General features: G+C 41.2%; 1 protein-coding gene across 1 annotated transcript; it reads right to left on the bottom strand.

Moving 5' to 3' along the window:
* Positions 1–11,401: 11,401 nt before the first annotated feature.
* LOC103270447 (olfactory receptor 1L6-like) lies at positions 11,402–12,325 on the bottom strand. Its single transcript, XM_008067958.1, has one exon. It carries the CDS (start codon positions 12,323–12,325, stop codon positions 11,402–11,404), a length of 924 nt encoding a protein of 307 aa, XP_008066149.1.
* Between the last annotated feature and the right edge of the window lie 223 nt (positions 12,326–12,548).

The raw sequence follows: 12,548 nt of genomic DNA, 5'->3' as shown, positions 1-12,548 counted from the left end.
CAGGCTGAGCCACCGAGCCAGGCAAGAGCTGGTTGTTTAAAAGCACCTGGCACCTCCTTCTCTCTTTCTTGCTTCCATTCTGGCCACGTGACATTCCTGCTTCCCCTTTGCCTGCTACCACAAATAAAAGCTGCCTGAGGCCTCACCAGAAGTGAGCAGATGCCAGGGCTGCCATGCAGAACTGTGAGCCAGGTAAACCTCTTTTCTTTATAAGTTACCCAGCCTCAGGTATCCCTTTATAGCAACACAAGAAGTGTGGAGAAATATGCAGCCCAACTAGGCCAGTGACAATTTGGTAAATTATATTAAGGAAAAGGACCTCAAGATAAAGATTTACAAAGACACTTATAACAGCAAGGAGCTAGCCGGCTGTAAAACATTTGCCGTTACTTCCAGTAAACAAAAAACAGTCATTCACTGGTAATTGCAGGGTAAACAAGAGGCAGTTAACTGTTAACTATTGTTGTTAATTAACTGCATCTTAAAAAACAAAACACCAGCCTGGCTCGGTGGCTCAGCCTGTAATCCCGCGCTTTGGGAGGCTGAGGTGAGTGGATTGCCTGAGCCCGTGGGTTCGAGACCCGCCAGGGCAACTTGTCGAGCCCTCATCTCTACAATAAATCAAAAAATTATCCGGGCGTGGTAGCGCGCCTGTAGTTCCAGCTACTTGGAAGGCTGAAGTGGAAGGATCACCGGAGTCCAGCAAGTCGAGGCTGCGATGGCCGGGAGTGGCCACTGCACTCCAGTCTGGGCGACAGAGTGAGACTCCAACTCAAAAAACCCCCCCCAAAACAAAAAAACATCACCATTAATCAGCTGCTTCACAAGCCTCTGGAAATTTCCTTTTGCAGGTCTCCCCCAAAGACAGTTCCCTGGCCCACACCGAACCTGATATAGTCTTATAAATACTTCTATCTAGCCCCTGCCTCTTGGCAGACAGCAAATACTCTCTGCTGCCTCTGCCCATTGTACCCTTCACAATATATCTTCCTTTTAATAAACCTACCTTTCTTTATTCATAGTTTTGGTGAATACTTTCACCCCCATGACTCTGGCCATACCAAACCTGCCACTACACATGGCAAAGAGGACTAGTAAGAGAATTGGTATCTAGGAGCAGGGCATTGCTGTAAAGATATCTGAAGATATGTAAGCGGCTTTGGGTAGCTAGCAGAAGCTGGAAGAGTTTGGAGAGCTCAGAAGAAGACAGGGAGATGAGGGAAAGTTTGGAATTTCTTAGAGACTTGATAAATGACTGTCACAAAAATGCTTGTTAAAAATATAGACAGTGAAGGCCAGGCTGACAAGGTCTCAGATGGAAATGAGGAACTTATTGAGAACTGGATTGAAGGTCACCCTTGTTACACCTTAGGAAAGAACTTGGTTGCATTGTGTCCACGTCCATGGCATTGTGGGAGGTTGAACTTGAGAGTGAAAACTAACGGTATTTGGTGGAGGAAATTTTTAAGCAACAGCGTGTTCAAGAGGTGGTGTGGCTTCCTATAAGAGTCTATGATCAGATATGGGAGCAAAGGAGTGACTTAAAGTTGGAACTTACAATTGAAAGGGAGGCAGAGAGTAAAAAATTTGGAAAATTTGCAGCCTGGCCTTGTGGTAGAGAAGGAAAGAACTTTTCCAGGAGAGAAATCTAAGCAGCCTGTGGAGCAGCCACTTGCTAGAGAGATTAGTATGGCTCAAAGGGATTCAAATGTTGATAGTCAAAACAGTGGGGAAAGGCCTCAAAGGAATTTCAGAAATCTTTGAGGCAGCTCTTCCCATCACAGGTCCAGAGGTCTAGGAGGATGGAATAGTTTTGGGGGCCAGGTCCAGGTCACTGCTGTCCTTTGCCTCCTTGGGACTCTGCTCCCTGTATCCCTGCTGCTCTGGCTCCAGCAGCAGTTCAGGGCACCAGGCAAAGCTCAGGTTGCTGCTTGGGAGGGCACAATCAGTCAACCTTGGTGGCTTCCACATGGTGTTAAGTTTACAGGTGTGCAGAATGTAAGAGTTATGGCGGCTTGGCAGCTTCAACTTGGATTTCAGAGGATGTGTGGGAAAGCCTGGATGCTCAGACAGAAACCTGCTACAGGGGAAAATATGGAGTTGGAGCCCCAAGCAGAGTTGCCACTGGTGCATTCACTAGTGGAGCCGTGGGAATGAGGCTCCCACCCTCCAGCCCCCCAGAATGGTAGAGTCACTGGTAGCACGCACCCCCAGCCTAAAAAAATTGCAGGCATTAATCTCCAAAGTCTTAACTTGTTCCAATATCACCTCCAAAGTCCAAAGTCTCATCTGAGACTCCAGGCAAGATCCTGCCACCCTTGAGCCTGTGAAATCAGAAACAAGTTATTTACTTCCAGTATACTAGAGTGGAGCAGGCAGTGGATAAAGTTTCCCATTCCAAAAAGGAGAAATCAACCAAAAGAAAGGGCCAATAGGCCCAAAGCAATTCTGAAAGCCATCAGAGCAGATGTTAAATCTTAAAGCTCTAAAATAATCCTCGACCCCATGACCCACATTCTAGGTAAACTGGTGTGAGGGGTGGACTCCAGAAAAGCCTTGGGTAGCCCTGTCCCTGTGGCTTTTTTGGGCATAGTTCACATGGCTGCTCTCACAGTTTGAAGATGAATGCACTAAAAATGTTAAATGACATACCTCCTAGCTTTAAATCTCAATTACCTCGTATATTTTGGGTAAATTATTTATTTCCTCTGAGCCTTATATTCATATTTAAGATGTAAACATAAACCTACCATATGGGACTGTTGAAAAGCAACAAAATGCTAGGATCATTTGAAGGTTTTCTTAGGACCTGTGATGTAAGATTAAAGACAAGAGAATCTAGCTTGTGCAACTCAATGGTGAGCAGGCATTGCCAGCCTGTGCTAATGCCACACTCTTGGATGTGGTGCTAAAACTCATTCTCTCTGGGTATGACAAACGTTCATTTGGTCAACAGCCTATGGGCTGATACTGAACAAGTTGCCCAGTCTTACTGGTTTCACTTTCTGCATCTGCTTAAAGAGGGCAATAACAGTGCCTAATTCAGCATTGCTGTGAGGATTAAATTAGATAAGAAATGTGCAGAACTAGAACAATGGCTAGGTCATGTTCAGTGCTCATCAAAGATTAGCTTTTTTTGATATTCTTGTTTCTCTTGATAGATTTAACGAAATGAGGATGCTTTCTGGGGGCGATTAACTAGTCCTCTTGTTTGCCCAGGACTTTTTTGCTTTGAAAGCAGAAAGGTCCACTTCTGGGGAACCTCTTCAGTCCTGGAAAGACTGGAATGACTGGTCACCCGATATGTTACTTTTCATGGTCACCATCTGTGGAAAGTTGGGCTTCTATAAACTTTAATAAAGAGTTGTAACTGTCACTGTCACTGTCAGCATCCTCATGCCTTTTGGGTGGCTATAGCTGACCGAGTAGTACCATGATAAAGCATCTACTTTGGCCTGTGCAGACTCAGGTTTGAAGTACAGCTATACCATCTAGGTCAAGTCATTTAACTTCTCAGAGCACCAATTGTGAAATGAACTTAAATAAGCCTACCTCAAATGATTCTGAGGCTTGAGTTAAAAAACAATGAAACAGAGCTTGTCAAACTATCAGTTATTGTGGAGCTTGTTACTGTGCTTGGGTGGTGACATAGAATGATTCTGAAAGTCATGTGTGGTCGAATGGGCTGACAGTGAATTGTTCATGCATAATATAGGGATCCTGGGTACTGCTGCTACTCAGTTACCATGTCTTGGCTATTGCCAGGAGCTTGAGAATGGCTGACCTGCATTGACTTGAGGTTGGACACTCATCGAGATAATGAATATTAAATCTAGGCTTTCCTCATGATGATCAGGAGAGCTAGGTAATATCTGGCTGACAGTGAGGAACTAGCAGAAAAGGAGGAAGGAATAGGAGTGTGTATACATGTATGAGTGTATGTATGTATGCATGTGTGCGACCAGTATCTTCCATCTCTGCCTCCTCAGCTCTTGGAAATTTTGACCATCCTCAGATCTTGTCATCATCACTGGATGTGGGTCTTTCTCTGTTTGGTCTGCCTCTCCTACTTCTCCTCAAAAGGACTGGTGGGAGCCTCAGTGATTGTCCTTTCCTAATGACTCAGGCTGGTTACCTGTCCTCAGGAACAGGAGTCAGGAAAAGCTGTGGGCTTATTGCATGTAGTGTCTCTTGGGACCCTATCCTAGACTTCCTAGCTAGACACATGATGGGGCAAATGTTCAACCTCCCAGCTGTCCCCTCAGGGGCTCTGGAGTCCTGAATTTCAACAATATCAGGAACACTTTTGTTTCAGAGTGACAAGGTCTGAGAATCCTGAGACCACTCCTTTTGTACCCTTCCCCCTGGGCAAGGGAGTGGGAGAACTTCATCTTCTCCTTCCCTCACCTTCCATAGAGTCTACACATTAAAAAACTGTTTTTTCTTTTAAATATGTAGGGTACAATTCATGGTTAGGTATACAAATGGTCATTATGCAGGTGCCTTTGTTGATGAAGTGTGCCACCCCCCTCCCCTGGCAGTTTCCCACTACTGCCAATTCCACCCCCACCCTTCTCTGGCAGTTTCCCACTACTGCCAATCCCAGCTCCGCCCTCCCCTGGCAGTTTCCCACTATTGCCAATCCCTTTCTTATAGTATTATGATAATTGGTCAAGGTCCAACTTATGAGTGAGAACATGTGATACTCAGTTCTTTGTGTCTGTGATAGATCATTCAGTATTATAGACTCTAAGTCCATCCAAGTTGCTGTGAAGTTCATAATTTTGTCCTTCTTTATGGCTGTGTAATATTCCATCATGTGTATGTACCACTTTTTTTTTGTTTTATCTAGTCCTCTTTCAATGAGTAGCATGATTGGTTCCATGTTTTTTGCTATTGTGAATAATGCTGCCATAAACATGCGTGTGCAGGTATCTTTTTCATAGAGTGATTTGAGTTCCTCCGGCTATATTCCCAGTGGGGGGGTTGCAGGGTCATATGAGAGGTCGATTTTTAGATCTTTTAGGAATCGTCACACTGTTTCCCATGGAGGCTGTACTAGTTTACACTCCCACCAACAGTGTAGAAGTGTTCCCTTTTTACTGCATCCTCTCCAGCATCTGTTGTTTTTTGAGTTATTGCTGATGGCCATCCTGACTGGAGTTAGGTGGTATCTCAGTGTGATTTTAATTTGTATTTCTTTGATGACCAGTGAGGCTGAGCATTTTTTCATGTATCTGTTGCTTGCTCGTATGTCTTGTTTTGAGAAGTGTGTATTCGTATCTTTTGCCTGCTTTTTAATGGGTTTTTTTTCTTTTCAGCATGTTTCAGTTCCTTGTAGATCCCAGATGTTACGCCTTTGTCAGATATATGGTTAGCAAATATTTTTTTTTCCAGTCCGGGGGCTGTTTCCCCACTCTTTCAGTGGTTTCTTTTGCTTTGCAGAAGCTTGTTAGTTTGATGAGGTCCCAATTGTCTATCTTATCTCTTATGGCATGGGCACTTGGGTTTTTGATCAGGAATTAGTTGCCAGTTCCAATTTCCATAAGGGTGTCTCCCACGTTCTCTAAGGTTCTTATAGTTTGAGGTTTTACGTTTAGGTCTTTGATCCATTTAGAGTTGATTTTTGTTATGGAGATAGGTAAGGGTCTTGTTTTAATCTTCTGCATGTGGTCAGCCAGTTTTCCCAGCACCATTTGCTTAATAGGTTCTCCTCTCCCCAGCGGTTGATGGTGGAGGCTTTGTTGAAGTTGAGTTGGTTGAGAAATTGATGTTTTGCTTCCAGAATCTCTATCCCATTCCATTGGTCTAAATGCCTGCTCTTGGGATTCTACACATTTTAACCAGAATCTAATCCTCTTAAAAAGCCCATCATCTCCCACAAAATGAATAATAATGAATGAATAGAACATATTTGGTGTGAGGTGGTCAACACAATCATTGCTTTCAAACTCCTACAGTTCCATCATGTAGAAAAAGTGAACAGACTTGTTATGTATGACTCCAGAAAGTAGAAATATGACTCACATATAAAATCTGAAGAAGCAATAGGGACTTCTGTATGCAAGATTATTTCAAATTTTTTAAGTTGTGAAATGCATAATATCTAAAAAGAATATCTAAAGTGTATAGGAATAGTTTTCTTGTGCTTTACCATCTATGTATTTATGCGTAGATCATGTATCATATATATCTGCTTATTTTTCATAAATTGAAGTATTCAGCTTTTTTCAGTCAATATAATATTTTTGATATTTGTTTTAATACTTATAGCTATGGGCCATTCTTTTTTTGCTGCTGTATAGCTAAGGTCGACACCATCCTACCCACTACTTTTTTGGGTTTTTCATTTTGGAATTCAGAATGTTACCAATTTTAGAAAAGAACATTGTGCATACATCATCTATTATGTGATACTACCAGTAGGCTCTGGCATTGTACTCTGTAATAAAACAGTAATATTTTGGCAAGTAAGTGTATAAATATTCATACCAAGTAGGATAAATAGCCGCGTATCAATCTAGGTCAGGTTTTGCCACAAAATAAGCTTCCTGAAACTCTATAAAACACCTTTTTTTTGAGTTGAAGTCTCACTTTGTTGCCTAGGCTGGAGTGCAGTGGCACACCCATGGCCACCCCAGTGTTGACCTGCTGGGCTCCAGTGATCCTTCTGCCTCAGTCTCTAAGTAGCCGGAACTGCAGACACGTGCTACCACGCCCGGCTAATTTGTTTATTTATTTATTGTATAGATGAGGTCTTGCCAAGTTACCCAGGCTGATCTCGAACCCATGGGCTCAGGTAATCCACTCACCTCGACCTCCCAAAGTGCTGGGATTGCAGGTTGAGCCACCGAGCCCGGCCTTATAAAACACCTTTTTCTGAATTTTGGATTTCAGGACTATAGCTAAAAAATTTTGGACTTACATTCCATTATGGGATATACTAGAATGTATTTATCCATTCTGATGTTGATGGACATTTGAGTTTATTGTCAGATTTTTGCCATTAGTTTAAAAACATTGGTTAGTATCCTAAGTGGAACTTCCCCATTATTTTCTGATAAAAATGTATGCATGATTGTAAAAAATATCTGCCTGGCCTTCTCTACTGTTTATTTCTTCTTAAGAATATCTTCTGGCTGGGTGTGGTGGCTTACACCTGTAATCCCAGCACTTAGGGAAGACGATGTTGGGAGGACTGCTTTAGCCCTGGAGTTTGAGACCAGCCTGTGTAACACAGTAAACCCTCATCTTTACAAAAAATAAAAAAATTAGCCAGGCATGGTGGTGTGCACCTGCACTCTCAGCTACTCAGGAGGTTGAGGCAGAAGAATTGCCTGAGTCCATGAGTTTGGGACTGTGGTGAGCCTTGGTTATACCACTGCACTCCAGCCTGAGCAGCAGAATGAGTCCCCAACTCAAAAAAACAAAATCTTCTGCATACAAGTTGTAGAAGCATTTTGAAGTCACCATTCTCTAAAGAGAACATCTCCACAATAACAATCATATATCATTTTTGGTTCTGTTATTGATATTTCAATAATAGTGCAAGATTTATTATTTTAGTAGAAATGGCTAGGAAACTGAGATTTTGTTCCTTATTTCTCTTATGTCAAGTTAAGTTAGATTATTTTTATATGTGAGGTAAAATCACAATAAATGAAGTCAGAATGTAACTTTTTTCCATTTTGAGCCTCTGCTATAAATGTTCTTGTACTGTCTCTTGGTGTACCTGCTCAAGTTTCACTATTGTATGTCACACAGAGTAGGATTGTTCACTCATTGCTTAGTGCAGTGGTTCCTAACCTTTTTGGTATCAGGGACTGATTTCGTGGAAGACAACCTTTTCATGGACCAAAGGTGGGGGGATGGTTTGGGGATGATTCAAGCACATTACATTTATTGTGCACTTTATTATTATTATTATTATTACATTGCAATATATAATGAAATAATAATTATTATGAAATTATTATTTTGATATGAGTCTGCTGATGATTGATTTATTATGGTCTCTGTGCAGTCAAATCTCACTGCTGTTGTTAGTCTGTATTTGCAGCCAATCCCCAGTGCTAGCATCACTGCCTCAGTTCCACCTCAGATCATCAAGCATTAGATTCTCATAAGGAGTGTGCAACCTAGATCCCTTGTATGTGTAGTTCACAGCAGGGTTCATGCTCCTATGAAAATCTAATGCTGCCACTGATGTGACAGGAGGTGGAGCTCAGGCAGTAATGCAAGTGATGGGGAGTGGCTGTAAATACAGATGAAGCTTCTCTTGCTTGCCCACCGCTCACCTCCTGCTATGTGGCCTGGTTCCTAATAGGCCATGGACTGGCACTAGTCCGTGGCCAGAGGTTGGGGACTCCTGGCTTAGTGCCTTAATTCAAGCCTTCTGAGAACAAAGATGAGACTAGATGTGTGTATTAGGGTTCTCTAGACAAAACAGAACCAATAGGATTTATATAGGTATAGAGAAAGAGATTTATTATGACAGATTGTCTCACAATTATGGAGGCTTGAGGAGTTCCATGTTCTGCTGTCTACAAACTGAAGGCCCAGGAAAGCCAGTAGTGTTATCCAGTCCCACAGGCCAAAGAACCAGAGGAGATAATGGTGTAAGTATCAGTTTGAGTCTGAAGACCTGGGAACCAGCAGTGTTGATGTCCAAGTGCAGAAGATGGATGTTGCAGCTCAAGAGAAGAGAGTAAATTCACCTTCCCTCTGCCCTTTTATTCTGTTTGGATCCTCAGTGGATTAGATGATACTCACCCACCTTGGTGAGTGATATCAGTATACTAATTCAAATGATAATCTCTTCTGGAAACACTCCACAGACACATCCATAAATAATATTTTACTAGTCGTCTGGGCATCCCTAAGCCCAGTCAAGTCTACACACAAAATCAATCATTACAGTCTGCAAAAGATTTATTAGGGAGGAAGTAGAAGAAATCCTTCAGATTCAGTCTGATATCTATGAAAGAAAAGAGGTATGGAAGGAGAATTGGGGTAGGGAGAGATTTTTGGAATGCAGCAAAGTATCAAGAAAGGTTTGCTCAATGGGGAATTCTAGAATCAAAATTGTTCATAAGAAGAGTCCTATATTTCTCTGGAATGGGCCTGTCTTGATACCCCCATGATGCTCAATCATTGGCTGGGGCAGCCTGAATAATCATGGCCTTGGCATAACTATGGTGATGAAACAAGAGAATCAGTAGCTGAGGTCATTTTGCTCTCACCGCAGGAGATCTGAGCGATCTAAGTGGTGTATTTTCATGGCTGCCATAGTCTACCCTTTGCACTGCAGAAATAGAATTCTCCACACATGTGCAGTGAATAATTCCTTTAGGGTTTCCCTGGACCTCTCTTCCTTAGAGGAAACAGGGAAATTAGTAAGATGAAGTACAGCTCACTTTGCAGAGTTGGTCTTGAAGTTGCAACTGGTACTCATCCTCTTCCTTCTCCTCACTGTGCATTATAAATTTCTCTCATTTTCAGCTCTTATATAGCAGGTCTTGGGGGCTGACCTGTTAGTATAACCCAAATCTTTACTCCTGAGGGATCTGAGACCTTAATAAGCATACTCTTATCAGGCCAGGATTGCTGACAGTGTCCATTATAATTGTGATTGTGAAAGGGAGTACCAAGAATGGCTCAAGTAAATCATCTGGGTTCTATACTTCCCTACCTCCCATCATGTGAAAATAATTATTCTGAGAATTGACTTTGGTCTTGAAAGATGGTTTTCTGGAATTGATGTCTACTTATTTGCACTGTTGGTTATTTTTCATCTTCCCTAATTCCCTATTTCTTCTAAAAACCAATTTATTTACCTCAGGTTATAAAGTTTGAACACTATAACTGTCATAATAATTAACCTTATTGAGCACTTACAATAGACCACATAATGTGCTACTTACTTTATGCTAATTGTCATCTCAATAGTCATAAAATAGCTGCTATTATCACTCCCATTTTATAGATGAAACAAGTGAGATTTAGTAGAACTGTTAATTTGTTGAAGATACAAAAATACTAACAGAGTCAGAGTTTCAATCCAAAGGCATTGTGCTTCTTAGCTACCTTTCTGCACTTTGCCATAGCTGTCCACTGGCATGAATTTCCTAAAACAAATAGCAAGCTCACTGGATGATAGTTTTTATTTTATTGATGTGACTGCCCTACTTTTTAGTACTTTCTTCAAGACAGACCCCTGGGAAAAGTTTAGTCTTTAATTTCTACCACACTTTTATTTTTTCATTGAGGGTAGAGTGCTGTATTTCCCCCTCTTTTATATCCAATCCCCTTAGTAAGGCTATATTTTCCCCCTTAATATTTCTTCACTGGTCTCCTTTACATTCTTTAGCCATAGACTTTATTTCGGATGTTTGAAGTGCTGGACAGTGCTCCCCATGGAGGCTTTGAAAGTGAAATTATTTGAAAGACAATGAAGATGGTATGGAGGAGTGAGGATAGAGAGAAAGGAAGGTCAGTGGGCATTGTGTTATAATGATTGGAAGAAGTCTTCTCTGAACTCTCTGGAATTCCTAAGAAACTTGACAACACAGTGATAAGGTCCTAAAAAGAGTGTAATATTGAATTTCCAGAAACACCTAGATTGAATTGAGTGGGAAGAAATATAACAGCACAACAATTTCCACCCCATTCCAAAAAATAAAATGTTAGTTGGAAAGAGACTCTAGAGACATTTTCATATAATGTTACTATAATGGTTGACATTTATTATGAGCTTGCTATATGCAAGACAGTGTTCTAAGCACTTAATATATAATTCATATATGTCTTAGAACACATTATATCATTTAATTAAAACAAAAGTCAACTTGGCATATGAAAAACCAAGGAAAGAAAGATTAATGTACTTTTCCAAGATCAGAGGGTTGGTGATTATTGGATCTAGGCTTCTAGCCCAATGAGTATACTACAGGACCAGGGAATTAAAATTAAAAGAGGTTAAGTAATTTACCAAAACTCACTAAATGGTAGATGTGGAAGCTTTAAAAAAATTGTTTTATTGTGAAATATTGGCCTATACTGGTAATCTACATGAGATGCATGAACTCGGTATTTCACAAGAGAAGGAATAAAGATACTGAATAAGAGGGGAAAGTTGGGAATTTATTATATAATTTAAGATATTTATAATCATAGCTCATCTAAATTATACAAGAAATAAGAAAAAATTTTATTACAGCGAGCTGTTGATAATTTTTTCCTGCTAATTAGAATGTAAGTACTTTTGAGGAAAGAAGCTAAATTTTACTTAACTTTTCTCACAAGTTAAGCATAGTACCTTCAGATAATAGATGCTTAACTTTTTATTGTTGAATCAATAATTAAACTCCTAGAGGTAGCAAAATATACATATTCCATCCTGTCATTTAGTCATTAGCTTCCTCAAAGCCTGTTTCATGTCCTTGTTCCTAAGGCTATAGATGAAAGGGTTCAGCATGGGAGTAACTACTGTATAGATGATGGTGATCACACGATCCTTGGTCACTGAGTAGGTGGATGAGGGGCGAATGTACACAGATATGATGGTCCCATAGAATAGCGCCACCACTGTGAGGTGGGATCCACAGGTGGAGAAGACTTTGTACCTGCCTTCTCCAGAAGGGACCCTCATAACGGCATGGGTTATATAGATATAAGAGATAATAATGAAGATAAAGGGACTCATAATCACAAAGGAGCCCTCTGTGAAGGCCAGAAGTTCATTGACAGAGGTGTTGGAGCAGGAGAGTGTCAACAGTGGCTGGACATCACAGAAGAAGTGGTGGATAACATTGGGGCCACAAAAGGAGAGATGGGCCATGAGAATTGTGTGGGTGAGTGAGTGGAGGTGGGCCACCATCCAGGATGCTGCCACCAGCAAGAGACAGTGCCTGAGGCTCATGGTCGTGGTGTAACGTAGTGGGTTACAGATGGCCATGTAGCGATCAATAGCCATGGCAGCCAGGAGGAAGCTGTCAGTGATCCCAAAGGCCACAAAGAAATACATCTGAGTGAGGCACTGAGCAAAAAAGATGGTCTTTTTCTGAGTCAACATGTTCACTAATGTTTGTGGCACGATGGTGGTGGTAAAACAGATGTCCACCAGGGAAAGGTTGGAGAGGAAGAAATACATGGGAGTATGGAGGTGGGCATCCCCCAAGATGGCTGCGATGATGACTGAGTTGCCAACTACATTGATCAGGTACATGACCAGAAAACTGGAACAGAGCCACACTTGCTGTTTGGGGTCAGTGGTCAGTCCCAGAAGGAGGAATTCAGTTATGTGACTCTGGTTTCTTCTCAGCATTGCTGTCCTTAAGGCAGAAAATATGAAGGAAGGTTAGGTGTGTGTCTTGGTTTGATTTTTTTAATCTGATAGAGAGGATACCTCATAAGTTATTCCAGCTTGTGTGCTGCATGTATACTACATATAGTCTACAATATAACTTCATAGGTTTGGGGTAGACACATTTTGACTTCAATTTTAAATTTGCAACTGATTAATTTTATGAAGTTGAACAGGGTACTTT

This window comes from Carlito syrichta, unplaced genomic scaffold (assembly GCF_000164805.1).
Source record: "Carlito syrichta isolate Samal-C Ts95f unplaced genomic scaffold, Tarsius_syrichta-2.0.1 Scaffold309834, whole genome shotgun sequence".
In the NCBI taxonomy this organism is placed as follows: Eukaryota; Metazoa; Chordata; class Mammalia; order Primates; family Tarsiidae; genus Carlito; species Carlito syrichta.
This window is presented reverse-complemented; position numbering and strand designations above follow the sequence as displayed.

Coding starts and splice junctions, on each gene's coding strand:
- LOC103270447 (XM_008067958.1), bottom strand. CDS start 12,325: ATGCTGAGAAGAAACCAGAGTCACATAACTGAATTCCTCCTTCTGGGA.